This window comes from Drosophila grimshawi, unplaced genomic scaffold (genome assembly GCF_018153295.1).
Source record: "Drosophila grimshawi isolate 15287-2541.00 unplaced genomic scaffold, ASM1815329v1 contig_545, whole genome shotgun sequence".
NCBI lineage: Eukaryota > Metazoa > Arthropoda > Insecta > Diptera > Drosophilidae > Drosophila > Drosophila grimshawi.
Window position 1 is genome coordinate 826995 of NW_025063357.1, and position 24053 is coordinate 851047.

General features: G+C 36.1%; 2 protein-coding genes across 6 annotated transcripts; one reads left to right on the top strand and one right to left on the bottom strand.

The window, feature by feature from the left end:
• Positions 1–10109: 10109 nt before the first annotated feature.
• LOC6570033 (anoctamin-1) lies at positions 10110–24019 on the bottom strand. 5 transcript variants are annotated; one of them, XM_032741792.1, is made up of 15 exons: positions 23947–24019; positions 16859–17234; positions 16722–16790; positions 16553–16621; positions 15455–15615; positions 15227–15395; positions 15043–15163; positions 14867–14978; positions 14244–14802; positions 13977–14180; positions 13460–13921; positions 13232–13404; positions 13057–13162; positions 11153–11291; positions 10110–10964 (listed from the first exon to the last, which is right to left on the bottom strand). In XM_032741792.1, exons 2-15 carry the CDS (start codon positions 17123–17125, stop codon positions 10780–10782), a joined length of 2796 nt encoding a protein of 931 aa, XP_032597683.1. In that variant the 5' UTR covers positions 17126–17234; positions 23947–24019; the 3' UTR covers positions 10110–10779. The 5 variants fall into 5 exon arrangements, with proteins under 5 accessions (XP_032597683.1, XP_032597681.1, XP_032597684.1 ...); XM_032741790.2 differs by lacking the exon at positions 23947–24019 and adding an exon at positions 23387–23933; XM_032741793.1 differs by lacking the exon at positions 23947–24019 and adding an exon at positions 19242–19323.
• LOC116806023 lies at positions 12107–13018 on the top strand. The gene is made up of 4 exons (XM_032741794.1): positions 12107–12296; positions 12355–12476; positions 12539–12695; positions 12759–13018. Exons 1-4 carry the CDS (start codon positions 12107–12109, stop codon positions 12887–12889), a joined length of 600 nt encoding a protein of 199 aa, XP_032597685.1. The 3' UTR covers positions 12890–13018.
• Positions 24020–24053: the final 34 nt, after the last annotated feature.

The window sequence follows — 24053 nt, forward strand, 5'->3', positions numbered from 1 at the left end:
GAATTAAAAACAAAAGTGACGACAAATTGAAATTACAGAAAAATATTGCCGATTCCCTTTTAGCTTTAGAGACTTGTAAGACTAAATAACACCGTTTACAGATGGCTGAGCGATGATTAAAAAATTGAACATTTTGAAGATGAATTCATTTCATTTGAGTTCAAGTATTATTCAATTGATGAAGTACCTGACGCGAGTGTTAAAAAATGGATGCTGTATTACACAAAAAAAAAAAGAGAAGTTAACATTATACGTACATGAAAATAATTTATCTCGCAAGGGAAAATATAAAAGCGTACGTAGATATGTGAAAAATAGAATAATATGCTACTGTTGTGGTCAAAGGCATACCCAGCCATACTTAAAAAGATTCCAAGCCGTATGCTCCCCTTGCGCTTTCTCATTGTTCTTGTGCAAAATGATAGACTTCAGACATATTCAATCAAAAGGATAAATGTTCTTAATTGCCAGCATTTAGTGATATATTGATGTGCAAAAATGTAAGTATTTCAGAAAAGAATTTCGTGGTATTGTACCATTAAGCAGACAACACAATATTATATAATATATATAAATATTATATGTAAATTAAACAATTCATTATTGTGTTTTATTTAAAAAAAAAACCGGATCGTTTTCTTTGAGTGTTTTATTAGAACTAATGTTTTAGATTTAAGCTAATAATAATTAAACCTCCGACTTCTAGCTCTGCCGATCTGGTCACTGTTGTACGATTGGTGGAAATGTCGGATATCCCTTCTGAATGCCATGGCGTCTTAGTTCCGCGGTAATCGTTGATTTTGGGTATTTTACACTGGTGAAATATGCTGTCAAGGCGATAGTTGGTTGTGGGTATTTCCGACTGAGTCCAGCATTGGTGAAGATATGATATAGCTTGGCCTGGGTCATTAGTTTGAGTGCGTAGGCTATTTGTAATAATAGTTCTTAACTTATATATTGTCTGCTTAGTGATCATAGGCAACCAATCCGGTGGAGCAATCAGAATCAGAATGAATAAGTTCTATCGCATTAGCAAGAAAGAAGTGATGTTGTTCCAAGTTTTTGCATACTTTTAATCGATTACGGAAAATCGATAAGTACAATTGTATCAAAGCATCATATATATCCCAAAATTATAAAGCTATATTGCGCGCCCACAAAAACGAAAGCCTTTATCTATAACTGTCTTATAATCACACAATTAAAAATAAATATCAATTACAAAATTTTTCAATGCTCAAGCCACACCCACCGTCTGTGCCCTACCACAGCACCTATGAAAAGGGACTTTGATGCTTGTCATCAGTTGGTATTGGAGTACAACGAAAGAGATTGCAAATAGCTTTTGGTAATACATAGTCGAATTCATTGTTCTTCCTAATATATATACAGTGTCTCGCAGCTCAACTGGAACAGCGCCTAGCAAAAAAGTTAATTGCCTGCCATAAACAAATTATTCAATATTTTTCAAAAATTCCAAAGACCGATGGTAGGTACATATATTTACTACCTAAATGACTATATGACCCCCATAAACTGGGGTTTTCCCATCGGCTAGGCCGGGTTATGTAAAAAAGTACCTTAATTTATGGTCACATATTATGTGGAACAAGGGCGTTATGGACACCTGGGTGCCATAAAACCCGGATTTTTTACGTCAGGTTGATTATTTTCGGTATAAATAGACCTATCCTTCGTAGTCAGTATATTTATATCCTGCATCTCGGGTTCCACCAGCCAACAAGGACTATTGACAAACGGACTACCATTGGGCAACGTAATCTCATCCTGGAACACTTCAAGATTGGATTTTCACATCGCCAAATAGCTAAAATGGTAAATCTGAGTACCACCACTGTATTCAACATCATTCGACTCTTCGTCGACGAAAATCGGATAGAGGACAAGGGCAGAAATGCACCAAACAAGATTTTCACCGAACAGGAGGAGCGGAGGATCATCAGGAAAATAAGGGAAAATCCAAAGCTATCGGCTCCAAAACTGACTCAACAGGTGCAGGATGAAATGGGGAAAAAGTGCAGTGTGAAAACTGTGCGCCGGGTTCTGCGCAACCATGACTTTAATGCCCGAGTACCACGGAATAAGCTCTTTATAAGCGCCAAAAATAAAGGGACTAGGATGGCATTCGTCAAATTACCCACTTGGACAAGGATTTGCAGTTCTGAAACAAATTCATATTTGAAGATGAGCCCAAATTCAACATTTTTGGCTCAGACGGACAAAATTATGTGTGGCGACAGTCCAATACTGAGCTGAGTCCCAAAATCCTAAAGGCAACAGTCAAGCACGACGGAGGAAGTGTCATGGTATGGGCTTCTATCTCGGAAGCCGGCGTCGGGAATTTGGTGTTTTTTGAAACAACAATGGACAAGAGTGTGTATTTCAATATACTAAAGGAAAATTTACTCCAAAGTGCCAAGAAGCTAGGAATCCGACGTACTTTCCGGTTCTACCACGACAACGACCAGGACAAAAGCCAAGCATAAGTCCGGATTAGTACACTCCTGGCATATCTGGAACTGCCCCCACACGATAATTCCACAGGCCCAGTCTCCAGATTTAAATGTTATTTAAAATTTGTGGGCTCTGCTGGAAAATAACATCAGGAATCACAGATCCGATCTCAAAAATGCTCTGCTGGATGAGTGGAGCAAAGTCAGTCCAGAAACCACCCGGAAGCTGGTATCTTCCATGAATAATAGGTTAAGGGAGGTTATTAAGGCTAAGGGGTATCATACTAAGTATTAAGATCCTTATTTAAGTTTTTATACGCCTAATAAGTTACTTTTCTAAGACTGTTCCAATAAAACTTTGACATGTATTTTGGAGAAGTTTTAAGTTTTGACTAATTTTAGTTAATTATTTAATATTTTAATAAAAACTGAAGCTTCCTTTTCAAACGTGATATAACATAAAACAAATTGGCATTTAAACATTTTGCGTTTATTGTTTTGTTTAAACCTTATAGCACTTTAAATATTTTGCTAGGCGCTGTTCCAGTTTAACTGCGAGACACTGTAGATGGATGTGAATGTAAATTATGCACTTTGAGTTTGGTTTTGGCTTTAAATTAATCGGTCTAATGGATGAGCCCAAATTATTTTCTTTTTAATAAAAAAGGAAAAAAAAAAAAAAAATTGGCCCCAAATAAAATATTATTTTTTTATTTAATTTTATTTTAATTAAAAAAAAAAAATTTCTATCTAAAAAAAAAAAAAAATAAAAATTAAAAATTTTTTTTTTTTAATATTTTTAAAAAAAAAAAAAAATTGAACGCTGTATTGAGGCGCCCCAAAGTCTCTGAAAAGATGACTAAATACGCGATAAGGCAACTGATAAGTCGTTGTAGTAAGTCAGCTATCAGTTATTTGCTTTTGCTAATGCAAACTTACCATATATAATTTTTTTATATTTTTATTTTAATTTATTGGTATAAATCTTTGAGTATAAATGTCTCGTTGCATGTCGTTCGTTCGCATTGAATAATGTTCATATGTTAATATGAATAATAACAAAAGTTAGGAATAGGTTTTTTCCACTGTCTGCTGATATTTTTATTAATCAAATAATTTTCCAAGCACGAAATTTGTATGCCACGGTTATTTTGTTTTTTATACTGAAATTTGGTTTATGCTTATGCTAATTTTAATCTGAAGTAAACAAAACAATAAAAATTGCATCAATATACTTCTCTTAATACATCAAGAAAATTAATATAATTAATAATTAGCAAATTAATAAGTAATTACATAAAAATGTTAAAATTCAGAAGGTTCCTATAACCGTTTTTTGCTGCAGACAACTTCAACCTGGAAAACTTTTCTCTGCACACTATAAATCACCGAATGATCCTTTTGTCACATAAGAAACGGAATCATACAAAGAAACTAATCACTTGCAGACAAGCCAACGAACACACAGAAACACCGTGTGATGAAGGAGGGTCCCAGCGGAAATGTCATTCCTGTCTTGTAACTGAAATTGGAGGTTGTGGTTGTGACAGTGCTAGTTGCTGAGTTGCTATATATAGCACTCAAGGACAACTGCATATAGTATATGCTCTAAAGCACTAAAGCAAGAACATAAACATTGCGTTAAATTATCAGAACGGAAATCGCGTGTACCTTGTTCTCATACCCATACAGAGGGTACTCTAATTGTGGCATAAAATGTGTGACGCTCGGAAGGAGACATCATTTAGCCCATAAATTATATATAATCTTGATTAGCATCACTAGCCGAGTCTACATGTCATATATATCATGTCTATCTACCTGGCTGCTGGACTATTTTATTTTATATGATCTCGAATCCGTTCAGAAAACAAATCGCGCAGAGTTTTAGAAAATCGCCCTGCAAATTACTCAATTTTTCTGTTTTTTTTTTTTTCGGAATAATTTCTAACTATGTGAAAAGAGCGTCTTATAATTAGAAATGTTTATTTCCTATTTTTCAGATATATATTTCGTAATAATCGAAAATATTTATAAAAAGCAGAATTGAATTTGTATATGTAAAATATTAAAATACGAATGCTTAATAATGACACAATTAACAAAAAATATAATTTAATAATTCTAAATTGAATTTTATATAATTTATAGTTCTATGTACACAAATAAAAAAAACCATACCCTGGAAATTGGACATATTTTTCCTAACCTACCGTTATACAAATGCACTTTGTGAATAATAAGGTAAGTCACCCTTGGCCCAAAAAAAAAAAATCATAATTTCCTACATTTCATGGCAATTTTTTTTCGTAGTGTAGGTCAGTCAGTTTTTCAAATAAATATTGAAATTGGATTGTCTAGATTCTGGCATGAAAATGTATATATATATATATTTCTTAATATACATTAAATATTTTTTGGGGGAAGGTTTGTATCTGGACGGCATGTTTTTCATTATTATATCCGCTCGTGAGTCAGCAAAATTGTATTTATTTATTTCTTCATGCAAATGCTAAAGAATTTTGTGTAGGCTTTGGTCGCTTCGCTTTTTGATGTTGATTGGCTTCTTCTGCCTTTTGTGTACATACAAACGTAATTTTTGTATTTAATTTGAGTTTTCTTAGTTAGCACACAATGATGTGCACATTTTATGCGAGTTTTCTATGAATTTGTTTGCGGGGCCTTTAAAATGTGCGATTGACAGCAAATTTATGGGTCGAGTATTGATTACATTTTATACAAAAAATGCAATTAATATTGAATAATATTTAAATCTATTCAAACAGAAGTTAATTTATTCACAATCAACCATTTTGTTGCACGTATTATTTTAAATAAATTATATTATCTTTATAAGTTTATTGCTGAAGCACGCCTTGCTTTCAATTTTTGTTAAGTTTGCATTGGTTTTTATATTGCGGCACATTTCTTGATTATAACCAAAATAAAACCTCTATTTTTATCTGATTTAATCTAATTTATTAGCCCCCATGACAAAGAGGAAGTGTTAATTCAATTCGCTAAGCATGTGGAGTTCAGCTAATGCTGGGCTAAATATTAGACTTAAGTCACAATTTATCCTCGATTCTTTAATCGGTATGATTAAATTGGTACATAATTGATCACCACCATGACACATTCAGGCTCTACTTACACACATTTCATTGCCTTACATAAAAAAAAAAAAAAAAAAAAAAAAGAACGTTGCAGGCGTAACTGCGAAATACTTTGGTATCATAAGTAAGCCCAGCAGATAACAAGTACCAAAGGACTGGATGGGTGTAGCCAAAACGCACTGTCCAATTTTGCCTTTCAAATTGCGGTAGATATAAGCTAGTAACGTTCCTTCGAAGTTTGGCAACCGTGGCGCTTAAATTATGGAGATATGTGATTTTGGAAATTTTGGGTGCGGGAGCCGGCGTGATTGAAAAAATTATTTGAGAAATTTTCTAGTAATCTTCCTTCCAAGTTTGGTAACTGTAGTTGTTCAATTACGGGAGATGTAGGCTTCTGGGAATTTTGGAAGCGCAAGTGGGTGTGGCCAAATGTTTTAATACGATCTTAGTAATCTACCTTCCTAGTTTGGTAAATGTAGCTCTTAAATTGTGGAAGGTATATGCTTTTATCGTTTTAGGGAGTGAGGGTGGGAGTGGTCCAAATAATTAGCAATATACCTTTCAGATTTTGTGACTCGAGCTTTCAAATTGTGTGAGACAAATGGTCTTATCGAATTGCACTAACAGATGTATTGGTTTAGAGAGGTGGAGCGGGCGTGGTCATCCAATTTTATCGATATCTTACGGGAGTTACCAGTAATACTTTTAAGATTTGGTGACTAGCTCACAAATTGTGGAAGATTTGCGCAATTCAGATTTCTAGGGCCGAAGTTCCTGGGGCGGCGGGTGTGGGCGTGGCCATGATAAAAGTTATCGGCTCTTAAAGGCGGCTACCAGTAACATACTTACCTAATTTGACGACTCTAACTCAAAAACTGCGGAAGACAAAGCCATTTGAAATTTTTATAGGCAATGGGCGTTGGCGCGGCAGAGGTGGGCGTGGCATAAACAAATCCCCGAAGGACATTGCCAACAACCTACAAATCAAATTTGGTGACTGACACCTGAAAACTGCAGCGCCCTGGTGGACGTAGCACTCCAATTTATACCCTTTGTCTGACGCGTGCACAGTCCAGTACGTGTTCCAAGTTTCAAGTCTCTATCTCTAATGGTGTCGAAAAAAGTTGCTTTCATACAGACGGACAGACAGACAGACAGACAGACAGCATGACCAACATTGCACAAAACCAACATACTATTGATACCTTGGGTATCAAAGTATAACAATAAGCATCACCCACATTTTAAAGTAATAAAAGTAGTTTAATTTATAGTCGAGTGGCACCATCATTTTTCAATGTCAGTTAAACACAATCGGTTACTCGTTGTTGTACTTTAGCCTGTGCATTCAGAAGGTATGCTGACAGGAAACAAAAGACTGTCAACTGCCCCATATGCCTTATTTAGAAATGTTGTGGAACAGGAACAGTCAGTCAGTCAATCGGAGTATTTGGCCACTGTTTGGATTGTAATTCGAGTGTGTGGCAAGTCCGTGTGGTTCTGGATATTTGCACATATGCCACACAGACCGTTAAGCACGTAGACACACAGCAAAGCTAAATAAATAATTTTAATCGTATTAAAGTTACGTTTAATTACTTCAGGAATATTATATATCGCGAAATCAACGCGGTATTAATGACTAATGCATAAGTTCAGATACCCACTCAGAGTCGCTTATTAAATCAATAAAATTATCAACAATTTCTGAAGGCAACTCGCAATTTAGCGAGGAAACAGTATCAAAACAAAGTACAAGTATATTTATGATAATGTATAACCCAAGAATATTGTAAGCAGATTATAATACACGACAAAATTCTTGAGAACTCCCAAAGTTGCAAAATTTTCAAATAATACACAAATTTTAGTCGGCTTCCTGTTACAATTGGTAACTTTAAACCTTTTCGTATTTTAATATATGCCACAGTTTATTTAAAGATTCGCCCCATGAACCCAAGACAAGAGCACAATGGAGTACAAAGAAAAACTCAGCTATCTCCTCACAAGTGAAAAACTTGTCGAAATGAGGCGCCCAACGAGTTAAACAAAGAGGCGCCAAGGCGCCGCAATGCAACTGCAAAGACGCCAAATCCGAGAGCACACACACACACACTACACACAACACATACACACTAAGTTAGCATTGAATGAAGGAAAGCATTTCCTCAAATGCTAAACTGGCAACGGCAACCAAAATCGATAGTCTAGAAATCGCAAACGGTCATTTGGCCTGAAGGTACTCGATTGTGTCGAGATTTAATTAGGATATATTAAACACACACATCCATACATGCGTAGGAATTTATTTAATTAGGACATACTTGTGATTTCCGGCTGAGCGGCCTTGACGAATTAAGTTACTTAATTGCCTCCCGGTTTATGCCCCGCAAGTTGCCTGGACAACACCCTCCTCCTTAGGGCAATGCCCGCTGCAATTGCACCTGAATTGGTCCAAGCAGCGGATTCGAATGGAAGCAGCGGCAACAACGAACGGCAATCGAACCCAGCATTATCCCGCGTCCGGCTTTTGCTTGGCCGTTCACACGAGAAATCCGTAAAACAAACTGTGCGATGACAACAAATCTGACAACGAAGTAGAACCAATTACAGAAACCGCACCACGAACCGCAGAGAGCACGACGAACAGCCAAATGCGCACCACTCTGTGGAAAACAAAATAAACGAATGAAAATTATTATTTTCATGAGCCCAGAGTGAACAGAGGACGCTGCCAACGCCAACGCCATCGACAGCGACAGCGACATGTGCGCCATTTGCGCTGGCGGCAAGAAAAACAGCTGCGCTCCACATAACAGAGCGCACGCTTTCCCAAGTGACGTCATTGTTTGGCACATGCGCACCAAAAGGGGAGCTCTCTCAACATCAACATTGGACATCCCACTCCCGCACTTGGCCCCAGTATAGCAACAAGCTCTCAGTGAAGTGTGAAGGTTGCTCTCAACTGTGCATGCTTGTTGCGCTTTGGGGATGTCATCGACGTCCAGCAATGGAAAAGCAACTGATTCTTGGTTGATGTATGAGCTAGAATGCACTTGAAGAAATTGAGCGCTCATTTCGACTACACAGCAAATTGAGGAAGTGAAAGTCCAAGTTTGTGCTGATAAGGGCTGGCTGTGAGCCAGCAGAATTCACCAAAAAGGCAATGCCATGGTCTGACTTATGTTAGATAATCCTCCAATTAGTTCGGCAAACAATTAAGCGTAGAGACCTTAACATTAAAGCTGTTAAAGATTTAATTAAATGAATTTCAAAATGACATATATATATATATATATAGTGTGATCTTAAAAAGAAAAACAAGTAAGAATCTTTGAGAGTGCTCGCCTAGCCCATACCGTGAACCCAAATCCTCTCATATCATAAGTTGTTAATCTTTTAGATATTCAGTCCAACACCCAAATGCTTATACACAGACAAAATCGTCCCGAATTTTTGAATATCTCCATAACTTTTACTCTGCTTATTATTCAGACAATGTATTTTAAAAACTTAAGGTTGTGTCTATTCGGGGTATTTTTTCCTTAGTTCCAGGGTACATTTTCCTACATTTTACTCATAACTGTAATAATGGCTTTCTGCTTCATTATATTATCATTTAACATCAGTATTTTAAGGTTTCAAATATACACTTACACTTTTTTCAAATATTATCCATTTCAAAAAAAATATTTATATTTAAATTTAAAACAATTGAAAACTTTTCTAAGTTTAATAAATGTTGTTTTTTATTTGTAAATAGAAAAAAATTTAAAAAAAAAAAAAAAAAAAAATTTCTGATTTTTTTTTTGGTTAATTTTAATGGGTTCAGAACATAAAAGCGATGAATGGAGGGCGAGCTAAATTGTTGTCTCCACAACCAGTTGGAACATAACATAACTAATTATCTACCAGAAAATACCTATCTAGACATTTAATTATAGATTTTGCTCAGAAACCAATCAAGGTCAAGCATTATCAAAAAAAAATCGATGGCCATAAATTTGAAAAAAATATTTCAATATTTCAGTAGGTGACCAAACTTTAGTAAACCACTAGTCAGTAAAGTAACATTTAAAAAAACACAACTCACGATAAATTTTAGCTAAGCTACATTTACATGTATATATATATGTATTAAAGGAGACTTTTCCAAACCGATACAAATATGAAAATTCCTAATCTACTGAGACAATAATCTTTATGATTCTAATGTATCAGTATTTTAAAATGTTAATTTAAATTTTTATAAAATTATCTATATAAATAAGAGAACTTTAATTTATTGGTCATTTTAAGCATTAAGCAGACAATCGACTTCGACTTGGTCGAATAATTTGTAAATAATTAAAATAAACAGATTATAAATATTGAAACGTAGTCCAAATTATTTGCCGTATAAAACAGTTTTACTTTATAAACGGTAAATACAATATTTATTTCAATACACAATATCAAAAGATAATATTTATAACATATTAATGTTATTATTTGAATACAATAAATACATTATTGCACCGATAATATATGTCTACTAAATTTTTTTTAATATAACTACTTCATCTAAATATATTCACATTTTTTTATAGTTTATGCTTGTTTAGATGAGATTTCAATGGGTGTTCGAGAGAGCCTGAGATTTAGTAAAAATTGATGAGATTTAAGGAAGTATGAAATTTTTGTATGTGCACTCTAAGTACATTGCAAACTAAAAACAAAAATGATTTTAACAATAACGCCATTTACAAAGAATTAATTTCTTCTGTGGTAATTCTTTGTCGTTGACAAATTGAAAAGCTAATGCTTTTTAATTTTAATATCAATAACGAAAATATTTTGTGCAATATTTAGTTTGGCACTTAATGGGCTTAACTATTTGAGATTTAATTTTATCTACACTGAGACATTGCACAAGTACCCAATAGGTACCAATAGGTATTTTAGTAGTGCATTTGTATCACATTCACGATTGTTATAAACAAATTCTAGTGGTTGAATGAGTAAAGCTTTTTAACCATATTGCAAGCATTTGCACATACGTATTTCAAAAATTTATATCACTAATTAAGTTTCTGCAAAGGAACTTATATAACACAATGAAGCACTTTTACAACCTAAACTAAAAATCAAATATAAATAAATATGCAAATTTGTGCAGATCACTGTGCATTCGATTTTCAAAGTTGTTTCTAACAGTCTGCACCAGAGATGCCTGTGGTCGAATTTTCTCCATGTATAATTGAGTCCATTTCAATTTCATTTGCGGTGAGTAGTTTTTCCATTTGTATTAACTTTAAATTGGGTTCAGTCACAGAGGCAGCATCCACATCATCTACGCTTGGATTTCGTGACATCGACATTCGCCTAGAGCGTTCTGAAAGTACAAATTATAAATACATAAGCATTTTATTCTAAGTGAGTACCAATATTGCCAAAAGATTCGGTTTGTATTTAGTATTATGGTTTTATTAGCATGATAAGTGAAGTGTGAAAAGTCAAAAGTCTTTGAATATTGGCAACAGTGATAGGTTAATATATTAAGACAATATTTGAACAACTTACCAAAACGAGCGCGTTGCGCTTCTTGATTAATGATAATTTCATTCGTGATGTAGATTTCCCGTCTTATTTGATCCCGCAGCTCTACGCTCATGTCGGGAATGCACCAGCGCACAAATATCATTACAAGGGCCACAAAGTTCTGAAAAATATGAAAGACATTCGAAAAATATACTATTATTTATTATAATATTAATATAAAAATAATTTTATGAACCCATGTGCTTCTACAAAATTTACAATTTCACAAAACTGATTAATTCGCTAAGGAACAACCTTCAAACAGCATTTACATTTAACTAACTGTAGAACCGTTTGTTGTCAATTTTCACCACTTCTACCAATTGGGGTCATTAGCTCAAAGTAAAACCATAAAAATGCATCATCGCCCAGCCACCGAAACAAAAGAACACTTTGTTGTTAATTCAATTCTTTTGCTAATCACTTGGCAGACAGACATTAGCCTCCACCCTAATATGGTCAAAACATTAGTTAAAGAGCTGGGATACATTTCAAAATGAAGAATCAAGTAAGCCCATAGATCTAGTTCATGTGCCACTTATGTACAAGCGAAAAACACAAGTGAGAACTTATCTATCTAAAACATAAATAGAAAAAGAAACAAAGAAATTACAAGAAGAGAAAATGGCAAATAAATTAAAGCCGGACCTAATTTTGTCACACAATGCAAATGTTTGATTTAGTAGCGGCAAATAGTTTGAATCGAACGCACGCGTTCACAAAAATCGATAAATAAATAATTTCGAGGATCTAACAGAAAAGGATATTAAATAAAACAACATAAAAACCACAAATTAAATAAAAATTTCGTGAATTTAAACAAAATAAGTATTTCAAGTAATTGCCATTCAAAATACATCTGATAATTAAATATTATATATATAAAAAAATACAACAAAGAAATAAAGCTATCAACAATTTAGTACTTCTGCAACAATGAAACGATTTGCCTGTTTGAATATACGCTCCTTTGGCCTAAGCATAGCCTCTTTGGATGTTTTAATTGCTCTGTGCACCTTGAGCCTGTGCAGCTATCATCTATATAACGATTTTATGGACTTGACCCAATGGCAACAGAGTGATGTGCAGATCCTGAGTCCATTTGGAACATTTGTGGCCACATTGGGTAACCAGAGAAAGCGATGTAAATCAGTTTTTATAAAAATAACTCATTGATTCTGTAGTGGACTATGTGCTGGTCCATGAATTTTCACAGGCATTCTATATGATATTGACGGTCACTGTTTGGGTAAAGGCGTTGATAAATCTGGTGGTGGCTTGTATTCTAGTCGATGGCATCAGACAAGTTAGAAATTTGCTGCTGAATATATTGCTAAATAATTTATCTACTTTATTTTTACTGAATAGCGACGACTTATTTGTATTGCCCCATGGTTGATTAATGCGTGTGCATCGATGATCATCGAAGTGGCTATCTTTGTATGCCTAGAGCTAAAAATTGATGAAGTGGATGCCTCCATAGATCGACGCATTGCGCGCAGCGTGCTCTTTGGTGTATTTATTGGTAAGCTAGGCTCACAATCTCACGACCAGGAATAACGCAATTAATCCGATTTATTTCTGGTAGTACTAAATGCGCTCTTTGCCTATGGCATTTATGCACTGTACCGCATGCTGAAGACATCAACAAATGAGAATCGAGCGCTGCAGGAGAGCATTGTGGAAACGTCCGGTATGTTTCAGCATATCAAGGTTTAAAGCATTCACTGGCTATTAATTGGCATTCTATACACATCTGAACGAACAGAAAGCAAACTAATCTAACGGATTTCATAAATTAAAGGTATTTTCTCATTCGATGTACAAGCATTTATGTAATTAAACAAATAAAACGAACAATGCAGAGCATGCCCAATTCAACTCACTTCAAAAACGACTACGAAGGCCAAACGACAAGCCAAAATAATAAAGTACATGTCCGAATAGGTATACTGGTTTGGTGAATTAGGCGGCTCCCGAAAGTCCGTGTACCTTGGTATAAGGAAAAGAAAACGTAAGTTAAAAGACAACTTAGAGAATACGCATTGAAAATATATTTACTTGCACGTGGTTATATTGGAAGAATCACTAGCCAGTCTGCGAAGCTCTGCGGAATCAGAGATTTTAAATTCGGACAATGTAAAGTCCAAGTAGCCATCCAAGCTCCCATTTTCTGACTTATACCTATATACCCAACGAGGTATCATATCCGAAGTGAACGCAATGATAAATCCCTAAATAATTAAATAAGTCACATTATTGCTCACAACAAGAATAGTTTCAACTCACATTCGTGATGACACTTAGCTTGCCAATGCAGTCCAGTATGCGATACCAGACACCAATATCCCGTACACGCTGTGAAACCGCCCTCTTGTGATGCGTCAGTAGCTTCTTGGCATCCAAGCGCATTTCGAGTATGTTATTGAGTAGCGCAAAGAATGGAGCAAGCGGAAAGGCAGCCACAAAAATGGTAACAAAACCATATTGCAATACCATTTCCAGATACTCCGGAAACAGGCTACGTGCGCCCCAGTCCAGCAATTTGAAATCACGCATCCAGCGCTCATCTTTGCCCTTGTTAGGCTTAACCGCGTTTCCAATGAGTTTCTTGAGGCCTACTTTAATGACCAGCACCCGGCGCCAAAACATAGGCAAGCATACCTCCAGTATGGTATTAAATGCCTGCTTGCCTATCATTATAATAGCCAGCTGTATGCACAGCTCTGTCAGACAGCCACCCGAGGAGCACTAAAAACACGGATCAATTAGAAGTAATACAATTACGACGAATACGCAAAATTACCTCTTCCTGCCGGTACTGAAATACCTTTATGTACTGACCCGGATGGCCAATATATTTGCCCTTAAAGAATGCTATATAAAATATGGACGCATAATAATTTACGAATTGCAACAAGTAAATCTTCAACGTCAGCGAATCGTCAAATTGTGTTTGAGTGCGCCACATTTCGAGTTCAGTCAGATACTCGGCCAAGTGACTATATAACTGAAATAAAGCGAATTAATTACATCAGTTAGATCAGAGTTGATCTTATTATCAGCTACTTACATAGTTGAGAACATAAAGCAAGCAGAGATTGACAAATGCCGCCGCTGAAGTCGCCACAACAATCGCTTTCGATGTGGTCATTCCGCTCCGGTCATTGTTTAGGGTGGCCACCAGGGACATGCGATAAACGACAACGGCGACGAGAGCAACAAATGCCGAGGCAATCAGTAGCAGCACCACGGAGAAACTGAACACGGTTGCTGGCAACTTCATTCGCCAAAATGGCACCGTCGGCTCTTTTATATTGGTGACGTAGTCGGTCCGTGTTGGTTTAATGTTCTTCAGACGCGCCAAATACTGCGGCCTTGGATGCTCTTCGTGCACATCGAAACCGGTTAAATCCCATCGATGCGTAATTTCAGCTGAATAGCGTTTCCAAAGCTCCAGAAAAAGTGTCGCCCAAAAGGACATGAAAACGGCAAAGAATACGGTACTCGGATTGTCAATAAGATATGTTATCTTTGCGTAGTTGCAGGTCTCTTTCAGATCCCAGAATTCACACCACTCGCACAGCGGACACATTGTGATATTGACGTTTGATCGCAAACAAATATCTTTACTGCAAATGCAAAAATATCCATTAGCTAAAGCAAAGTTTGCAATAGTATTTCATAGTAAATTACACAGGCACATAATTCTTAAGGGAAATCCAGGAGTAAAGAAAACAAGCAAGACCAACTATGGAGGCCAGCAACAGCATGTACGTGTAGTAGCCCAGCCAGGCAAAGTAGAGTCCTAGAAATTGCACAATGCAGTTGTCAGAAAGGGTGTGTTTTCACATTTCGTGACGAATTCTTACCAATCTTGACGCCAAAGTACTCCTTAATATCATCCAGTGGCTGATAGCGATACCATTTCTTCACCGACGCCCAGTTTGTGTAGAGCAGTTCACGCATTGTGCCCACCTCCATAATGTCGCCCTGTTGTTTAAAAATCAACTATTAGATTAAATAGTTTTTATTGATAATATTAATAATAGTCACATCATGCAACGGATAGGCGGCACAATAGACACCCATGGCTATCAAGCGTTCGATGCCAAAGGCCATTTCACTGTCTCGCTTGGCAGGAAAGCGCTGGCGATCCAAAATGAATTCCACAATACGAGAACGCACTGCGGTCGTAAAAAAGCAGTCCTGACGTATGTCGAATCTATAAGCAATGATACAAATTATTAGCTTGTTATAAGTAACCACAATGTTCAGACTTACAGATATTCCTTGTCACGGCTGTAGATGGCCGTAAATCGATGGGCACGTTTCGGGAACAAATTCTCGTCAACATAAATATTACGCAGAAAGAATTGCCAGACTGTTTTGAGACTAGAAAATACACTTTTTGTTGAAGTTTTTACCACAGATAAGCCGGGTATCTGAAATAATATAAAACAATGATTATTTAGCCAGGAAATTGCATGTTTTCTCAAAATGTACTTGGTAAAATAACATCAAACAAAACTAGCTAGAGCACTTTTTATAATTGTGGCGTAAGTAAAAGCTGAATAAACTACAATGAATAATACTAGCACTTATTTTGAATATAAATTCAAATATTTATACACATTATATTTATTGTGGATATGTAATGAAAAACATATTTAAAACGATAAAATGATCAATTTTCTGCACGATTATTTCAGATCATTTTACATATTAAGTTAAACATTAAGTTTTTAATGCATGGATGGGAAAATGCGTTCTCAAAACAATATATTACATATTACTGATTCACATCAACAGACTGTTATAGTCAATTCTAACAACATATATTCTCTCAATTTTTAAAGCTATTTTGATTAAACTGCAGTCAGTTGAAATAAAGCACATTCCCATTAAATTTGTAATATCTAGAAATCATACTGCTCCTGGGTTTTACATAATTTAAGAAAGAACAGCTATCTCTGGCCGAGCTCCACCAGCCCACATCTATAAAGATTATAACATAATTTATGATTGATTATTATAATTAGATTATGATTACGAAAATTATAATATCGACATCTACTTGCAATATCTTAAAGGCATAATAATTACAATAAGAGGGCCTTGGTTAACTAAGAAACTAGAAAAAAGAAAAACATATATGGATAGTTCCTAAGGAAGATATAGTTATTGAAATATATAAAGTTAGCCCCAGATAGACAGACGGACTCATATATCGACTCATTAAACACTTCACAATATTATAAAATATTAATTATCTATGTTCTCAATGTTACTATTTTATGTGATTGACCATTTGGTTGGTTAGGAGCTTTTCTATAACAATTGTTAATTATGCTTAATTTTGACCAGAATAATTTGGCAGACCTTTGACAAACACTGCGCCGCATATTGTAGACGATTTGACCTTTCATTTACACTCAAATTAGATAAGAACTAAAATAACATAAAACATGTGCATATTAAAACAATCATTGTGCATGAAACTGTATGCACCCAGGGTGTAAAACGTAAGGCTACAGAAATGGGTACTCACCTCCTTCATGGGCATACGCAGCTTAAGTATCTCCGCATAGCGACGCAACACCTCCAGAGGAGCATGCAACTGAAATATGTGAATTTGACGTATTGTTTAGCAAATAATAACTAGAATTTATTTCAAACACTACTCACTTTGACAAAATAGATTTGATCCAAGTGACTGATCTCCACCTCGAGTCCCTGTTTTATAAGTCTCTCCTCAAATATGCGTCGCTTATCCGCATACTCCACCTCCGTGGGTGCGTGTGAATTGATCTTGTAGGCCAAAACAAAATCAATCGATCGTTTGCAGTCTGCAAAGAACAATGAAGTGTTGAGCTCGGCTCTTTGGTAAAATTCCCGTGGGCAGCTGCACTCGCGCTCATCGTAGCTATTGGTGTCCAGAGTGGGTTCAGTCATTGGCAGTAGAGGTGTGGAGTGGCTGAAGCTGTTCGCCCTATGCTGGCTGGACTTGCCGTTCGACAGTTGCTGTTCGGGTGCGTCTGGCAGTTGAAATGTGGATGACTCGCTGTTGAGTACGGCAAACATATATTTTCAATTTTAACGGTCACAATATGTTATTGTATAATGGATAAATATGTGAGAGTGATTTCATTAAACAAAAGCCAATACAAGGACACTGCCCTGGAATGATTCCCCGGGGTCTCTATACGACCTATTAGCGCAACAGGGACGTCCTGTGGCCTGGCGTGTCCAGAGCTCATAACAGCTACGGCACTCCACTCCCCAATTATTCAGGTCAATGCGAATGAGAGCCGTTAACACTAAATGACACGTATAATATTATAACGAAGACAGTACATTTAACTGCAAGCCAGACGGCGCCTATGTGAACATCAGGGGATTGTTTATGTATTGATGAATTTATTTGTTTATGCAGCCGTTTTGTATATCAAATAGAGAATTGTGAAAATGTACACAAGTCATAACAACGCAAAACAGCACAGAGACATTTTAAATTTCTCATCACCCTATATTTTCAACTTCTCCCTGGAGCGAATGCCAATTTGTAGACACGTGCTAATGAGAAAATTGCCTACACTTTTTCATATATATATATATATATATATATATATATGTATATATATATATATGAAATTATATATTGTAATTTATTATTTGCCTGTGAAACACATTTCCATTGACATCTCTTATGATTCAGATGCTTTGGCGCTTTAAAAAATACCTCCGGTGAATCACTATAGCATCAAATTAACAACAAGTACATATTCAATGAGTATGAATAATCGTCGAGAGCAAAATGTATGTGATACTTAATTCAGCTCTTATCAAGACGATTATTTGACGGTTTCTAAATATTTTAAATAACACTTGCTTTCTTTATAATAGATAACACAATTTGGTTGAAATTCGAGGCGCTGCTAGCCAGAACTTAATCACACTAATCCAATTATGAGTATACATTTTATCATTACGATTATAAAAGCCTTGTTTTACTTCTGTAATAAGAATCTTTGTAAAATGTTGGTATCGCGAACATTATTAAAATTATCAGAAGTGCATTTAAAAAAGCGATAAGGTTTTATGCAGGGGTCTCTCTTCTTTTGGGTTAATATATGACATAAGAAAACAATGTAAATAAAGCATTGTTCATTTTTTATCAAAAAAGAACGTATATTTGTAAAGCCTGTAAGTTTTCTGTACCACATTTCAATTATTTATGCATTGTGGTACACAACTTGGTTTTCCCATTAAATGTGAATAACCAAAACGAATTAGTTGCTGCAACTTCATTTAAAGTTGAGTGTTTTTAGCTATATTTATCCGCAGTTCGTTGATGAGTGTTCTCTTTGCGCCTATTATTCGTGTTTATGGTTTCGATTTTAGATTGTATTATTTATATGCCGCAAAAGTTCATACCAAAAATGACCTTCCAGCACAAAGTGATTAACTTGAAGTTTCTTAAAAATTAGACACATTTACACACAATACATTTGGACACACTGGAGGTATTTTTTCGACTACAAGCCCACTGTTTTATAGTGTCATATATATAAACTTATTTTTTGTAATCAAGGCCACGACATATAAAATTTATTCAAAACACAAAAATGAGAGAAAGATGAGAGAATTGGCAGAAGCATTTTAAATATATATAGCTTATATAACGCATTGCTTGACATATAGTTCATTCTTGCGTTATAGGCCGTCTTGATTTGACAAATAAGTGGATATATAAATAACAAATACAAATTTAAAAAATTATAATAATAATAAACTGACACACGCATCATGTGCACCCACACAAAAGATATGCACACAGAGAAGTCATTGAATTATGTCCCCGAACTGATGATTAATACATCACAACTGCTCGTAACCAAGAAAAGCCCAATAAAAGAATTCATCAAAGTAGAGTATCGCATCCTCTGTCATGTTGTTAACCTACCCAATAGTAAACTGACATTAGCCAAAAAAATGTGCAAAAAAAAAAATATGGTTACACTAATGTCTTTCAATTTTTTTCACGCGAATTATTAATATAAATATTCACTTAAGCACAGTGGATGTAGAAAAAAACCCAGCGCGATGACGACGACCAACGCGCAGCAGCAACGTCAACCAACTGAACAAAAAAGAAAAAGAGACTTCGCCGACAATCAGCTGAGCGAAGAGAGTAATTCAAGAGGCGTCTGCCCGTTTACCGGGTTGTATTGTCAAGCACCTGTTACCCCCGCCCCACCCTTTGACAGCACACATTCCAACTTACACTCAGGCGAGAGTGAGAAATCAGCTGTTGCTAGCGTCTGCGTCGAACAAGACAACGTGAGCATGGCTGTGTAAGAGAGTGAGTCAGAGCACTTGAGCAGAGCATATCAGATCAGTGAGCTTTAATCTCTGTTTGCGCGGAAATCTGTTTGCGTGAGTGTGTGTGTGTGTGGGATTCTGATTCCGGCTTTCGTAGTAGTTACACAGTAACAGTTATTCCAATATGTCATAACAATTATCAGAAAACCGTCTACTATCCTGTTAGTGAATGCCGTTAATTATACCGTTTGATAATATGAATTAAATATCAACCTAAAAGGGGAGTGACCTTTGTTACTAAGATACAGAGATAAATGAATGCATTAATATCTGGATTTATACAGGGTACACTACGCCAGCTAATAAATGTTATATATATTTGTACTTTTCAGACGTGCATTAAAATTCACATTTCTTCTAGATCAATTTTCAATATACACATTCATCAAATTTACAGTAAACTTGAAATTGCAATTAGAATGTGTTTTAATAGAGAAACTTAAAAAACCGTCTGTGATTATATTATATTGTAATTAAGGGCACAAATGAGAGACTAACCGACATCAGAGTATTACACTCCAATTGCAGCATAAAATCATCAGCTTAAAAAACGCGGGAATGTAACTTCTTGAGTACATTTAATAATATTTCATATATAGAAATATAGGCCTATAAATTTATATGTATATACATACAATATCTAAAAACTATTCCGTATATTTAAAAAATCAAGAATCAACGCCGAAGATTATTTACCCTCACAGACCGAAGTCAAACCAAACATCTGCTGATTGTTTATTAAAGATTTTATCACGGGCTTTTATCAACAATTTATGACAGTCCAACATAATTTCACACTTTAAAAAGACGGACAATTTTTTATCTTAAAGAAACAAACTTAGAACGTTGCAAATGTACAAAGAGCTTTTACAGGGCGCCTATCTAAATTGATATAGCTAAAACTAATGTCTAAAACGTGTTGGCTTTGCACGACCCAAAACGATTTAATTCTAGAATAGATTCTAATTTTCAAGTAAATCAAATTTCTGCGCACTATTTTTCTGCCAAAAAAAAGAATATATATATATATATATATATATATATATATAAATGTATACAATACACAAATAATAAATTAAATTTGTACTCTTCAAGTAATCTGTTCCTATTTTGAAAAGGTTTTTTTTTCTATGTAGAAATTTCTTAGTGTGTGCGAAACTGCTCTGATCAAAATATCTCTAAAGTAGGAGGAATAATAATAATAAGAATAATAATAACGCATTAAAAACGACAATCCGATAATTCTGATTTAAGCCAACTGTAGGGAATCACCCTGTAACGGTAAACACGAATAGCTGAGCACAACAACAGATAGCAATAAACGAAAGGTAATTAAGTTAATAAGCATTTCCCTTAGTATAGGCCTCGATAGTGCATACACACAGATACACACACACATACACACACGCAAACACACACGCATACACACACACATAGATATATACATACACACAGTTGCGAAGAAAATAATAGCACAACTACGAGATTTTCTCTTATGAAAGGAAGAGCAAACCATTAGTTTCGCAATTTTTCAAATATTGGTTTTTAATATATTGTTTAGTACTCCCTCTATAAATGAAAGTCAGTTCTGTTTGCGGAATTATTTTCAATACATATCTTTCTCCTTTGAATAGAAAAGTGCCCAAAAGTAGCGAACAAATTAAAGCACCACTTACAACCTTTATGGAAATCACTTATTTATTTCTAATTTGCATAATTATCAGTGCATATTTAAAAAATGGTGTTACAATTTGTTTCCTTCAGATTCTATATTTTTGTTGAAAATTATCTTAATTTACATTCAATGCAACCGAGCGTCTATATATACGTATATGTATATGTTAAGTCCCTCATTAATGAATATCAATATTGTTAACTAACAGCATCGCGACAGTCTTGAGTAAACTTTGGTTGAGTACATAACGCTGTTGGTACTTCATTTTATTTTCTTAATCAGGCATTCCCTGACACGGGGAAAATCCGCTCTAACAGGTTATGGGCCCAGAGTACGTGGTCTCATAAAATTGGTTAAAGTTTATTATCCAGAGTTACGAACTCGGATGTGTTAAAAGAAAAAATCAGCAGATGGATGTTTGTAAATTTAAATTGCTTCGCAGAAATAGAAAAATTAGTGTATTGTACAAAATTGAGATGCTTGAAGAAAAGAATTATGATTCTGGGAGCATACAGATGCGAAGCATGTTGGTGCATGTGGATCTACGGGAAGATGCGTCGGGGGATTTTCTGAAATCTGCGGTTGGCGATAATATTAACTGGAGTGCTCTGGATCGTAAGGCTTTGGCAGCGATCACGCTAAATGTTAAGGGATCGCAGTTGGGATACAGCAATAATTGCACAATGCCGCAGGATGCATGGACTAAGTTGCGCGAAGTCCATCAGCCAAGCGGGCCGGTGCGTAAAGTCTCGGTATACAAAAAGTTGCTCAATTCACGCATGATCACATTTAATGGATCCTGGATCAGCTTCCGGCATTGGAGTAGCAATAGTTGACGAGCTCAAGGTCATTATTTTGCTTTCCAGTCTTCCAGACCTTTATGAGAATGTCGTTGAACGGACAGCAGCATTGAAATTTAAGAAATTCGGCTGGTGCTTGGACAGTGAAGCAACAAGTCATATGTGTTGTGATAAACAAATGTCTTCAAATTTTGAGGCGCATACCGAAACAATCGGTTTGGCGGACGCCGGCTTCTTGCAAACAGAAGGCAGAAGCGAATTTCAATTGAAAACGGATTTGTGTACACTGGTATGTGGGTCAAGCCATAGCAAAGAAGTGCATTGTAAATTTTGATGCAACAAGTGCAGGAGTGTTTAAAGCGGCGAATGTATACTCGACGCCAAACGAGTAGGAAATCTGTATACGTTTGAAAGCCATCGTAACAGATGTTATGCTGCTGTTAAATCAGACGGAGGAGTTGTGGCAGAACAGATATGGTCACGTGAATTATGATAGTTTGTGTGAAATGGCAAACAAGGCGCTGGTGCGAGGAATGGAAAACGTTAACGTATTACAACGAAAGTCGTGCAAGACGTGCATGTTGAATAAGGTTCACGTGCAGCCATTTCCAGGAGCGCAAGAACTTCTGGAACTAGTGCACACTGATGTGTGTGGCCCTTTCGAAGCAAAGTCTCTTGGCGGCTCTAAGTATTTCCCAACGTTTATTGATGACAAATCAAGGCGGATTTTTGTGTATTTCCTCAAAGGAAGAGTCGAGGTTTTTCTCAAGTTCGTGGAGTGCAAAAATCTGGTAGAGCGTCAGACAGGGAAGTTGATGCATTCGCTACGACAACGGCGAATATGTAAACAAAACGTTCAACGGTTATTTGAAAGAAGGCACTGATCGAGATGACACCAATGGAAGCGTGGACTAGTAAGAAACCAACGATAAGCCATCTTAAAGTTTTGGTTCCGTTGCAGTGGCAAGGGTCATCATAAGGGCAAGTTTAAGCCCAAGGGGAAAGAATACCGCATGGTCGGTTATTCAATGCAGGGGAAAGGCTATGATGAGGTTGACCTCAGCGGGGAAGACATCACATCTTGAATAAACTTTGGTTGAGTACACAACGCTGTTGGTACTTCGTTTTATTTTCTGATTCAGGCATTCCCTCCCTGGTGCGGGGAAACTTCGCTCCAACTTTATTAAAGTTAAGTAAGTTTAAAGCGCTGAATAAAATAATGTCTTTTTCATTCTCACTTGTTTAAGGATATTTTTCGTCTTTTAAAAACGTTTTTATAAGTTCCTTAAACTTACAAATTAGAAAAAAACAGTGGTGCTTTTATTATGTCCCCAAGTGTTTCTTCATTTTGCTTACCTCTCAGCGAATCTAGCGCGCTTCTCGTGCATGTTGATTGCTTCGTACGACGATGAGTTTCTGATATTAGACTTATCGTCGCCATAGTCTCCTCGCTCGAGCCGCACAAGTCGCCGAGAGGCATCTCTTTCGCCGCCCCAGATGCTACCTTTAGGCACCAGTCTGTCTCCGAGGCCAACTCGCTGCAACAATTCCTCATTGTAAGGCGCCAATGGAGCCGAATAGGGTTTCTCAAACTGAGCAGCTGGTTGCTCTTCGCTCGACAGCCTTGAGGAAACCTCGTCGGAGGCAGGCAGCATCTGGGTTGATGCTGATGATTTCGCTGTCTCCATTTCCAGCGCATCAGCAGCATAGCCGCTATTATCTAAATTTAGCATTTAGCTTTAGACGTGTTTTAATTTTTGGTAAACTGTGCGAATTTCTCGCTCGTCATCTATGTGTGTGTCTGTATGTGTGGGTATATGTGTTAGGCTGGTCAGCTAGCGGTCAACGCGAGCATCAGATATGATTGGACTTAGCAATTGCGACTCTTATCACTGTAATTCATTCTCTTTTATTACACAATTAACTGGCAATGATTGCGCTTAAAATAATGGACTAGACCAAGCGGCGAGCGCCACAGCACCTCTCCGAACGAAACCAAAATAAACACTAACGATTACAATTC

What these genes read in the sequence shown, in the direction of transcription:
- LOC116806023 (XM_032741794.1), top strand. Translation starts at nt 12,107, where the DNA reads ATGAAACGATTTGCCTGTTTGAATATACGCTCCTTTGGCCTAAGCATA. An exon ending in AACATTTGTGGCCACATTGG is followed by an intron (nt 12,297 to 12,354) that starts GTAACCAGAGAA and finishes TTGATTCTGTAG; the next exon opens with TGGACTATGTGCTGGTCCAT. An exon ending in TAGTCGATGGCATCAGACAA is followed by an intron (nt 12,477 to 12,538) that starts GTTAGAAATTTG and finishes TTTACTGAATAG; the next exon opens with CGACGACTTATTTGTATTGC.
- LOC6570033 (XM_032741790.2), bottom strand. Translation starts at nt 23,763, where the DNA reads ATGCTAAATTTAGATAATAGCGGCTATGCTGCTGATGCGCTGGAAATG. An exon ending in AGCCGTGACAAGGAATATCT is followed by an intron (nt 15,396 to 15,454) that starts GTAAGTCTGAAC and finishes CATTGCTTATAG; the next exon opens with ATTCGACATACGTCAGGACT. An exon ending in TTCAGTACCGGCAGGAAGAG is followed by an intron (nt 13,922 to 13,976) that starts GTAATTTTGCGT and finishes CCGTGTTTTTAG; the next exon opens with TGCTCCTCGGGTGGCTGTCT.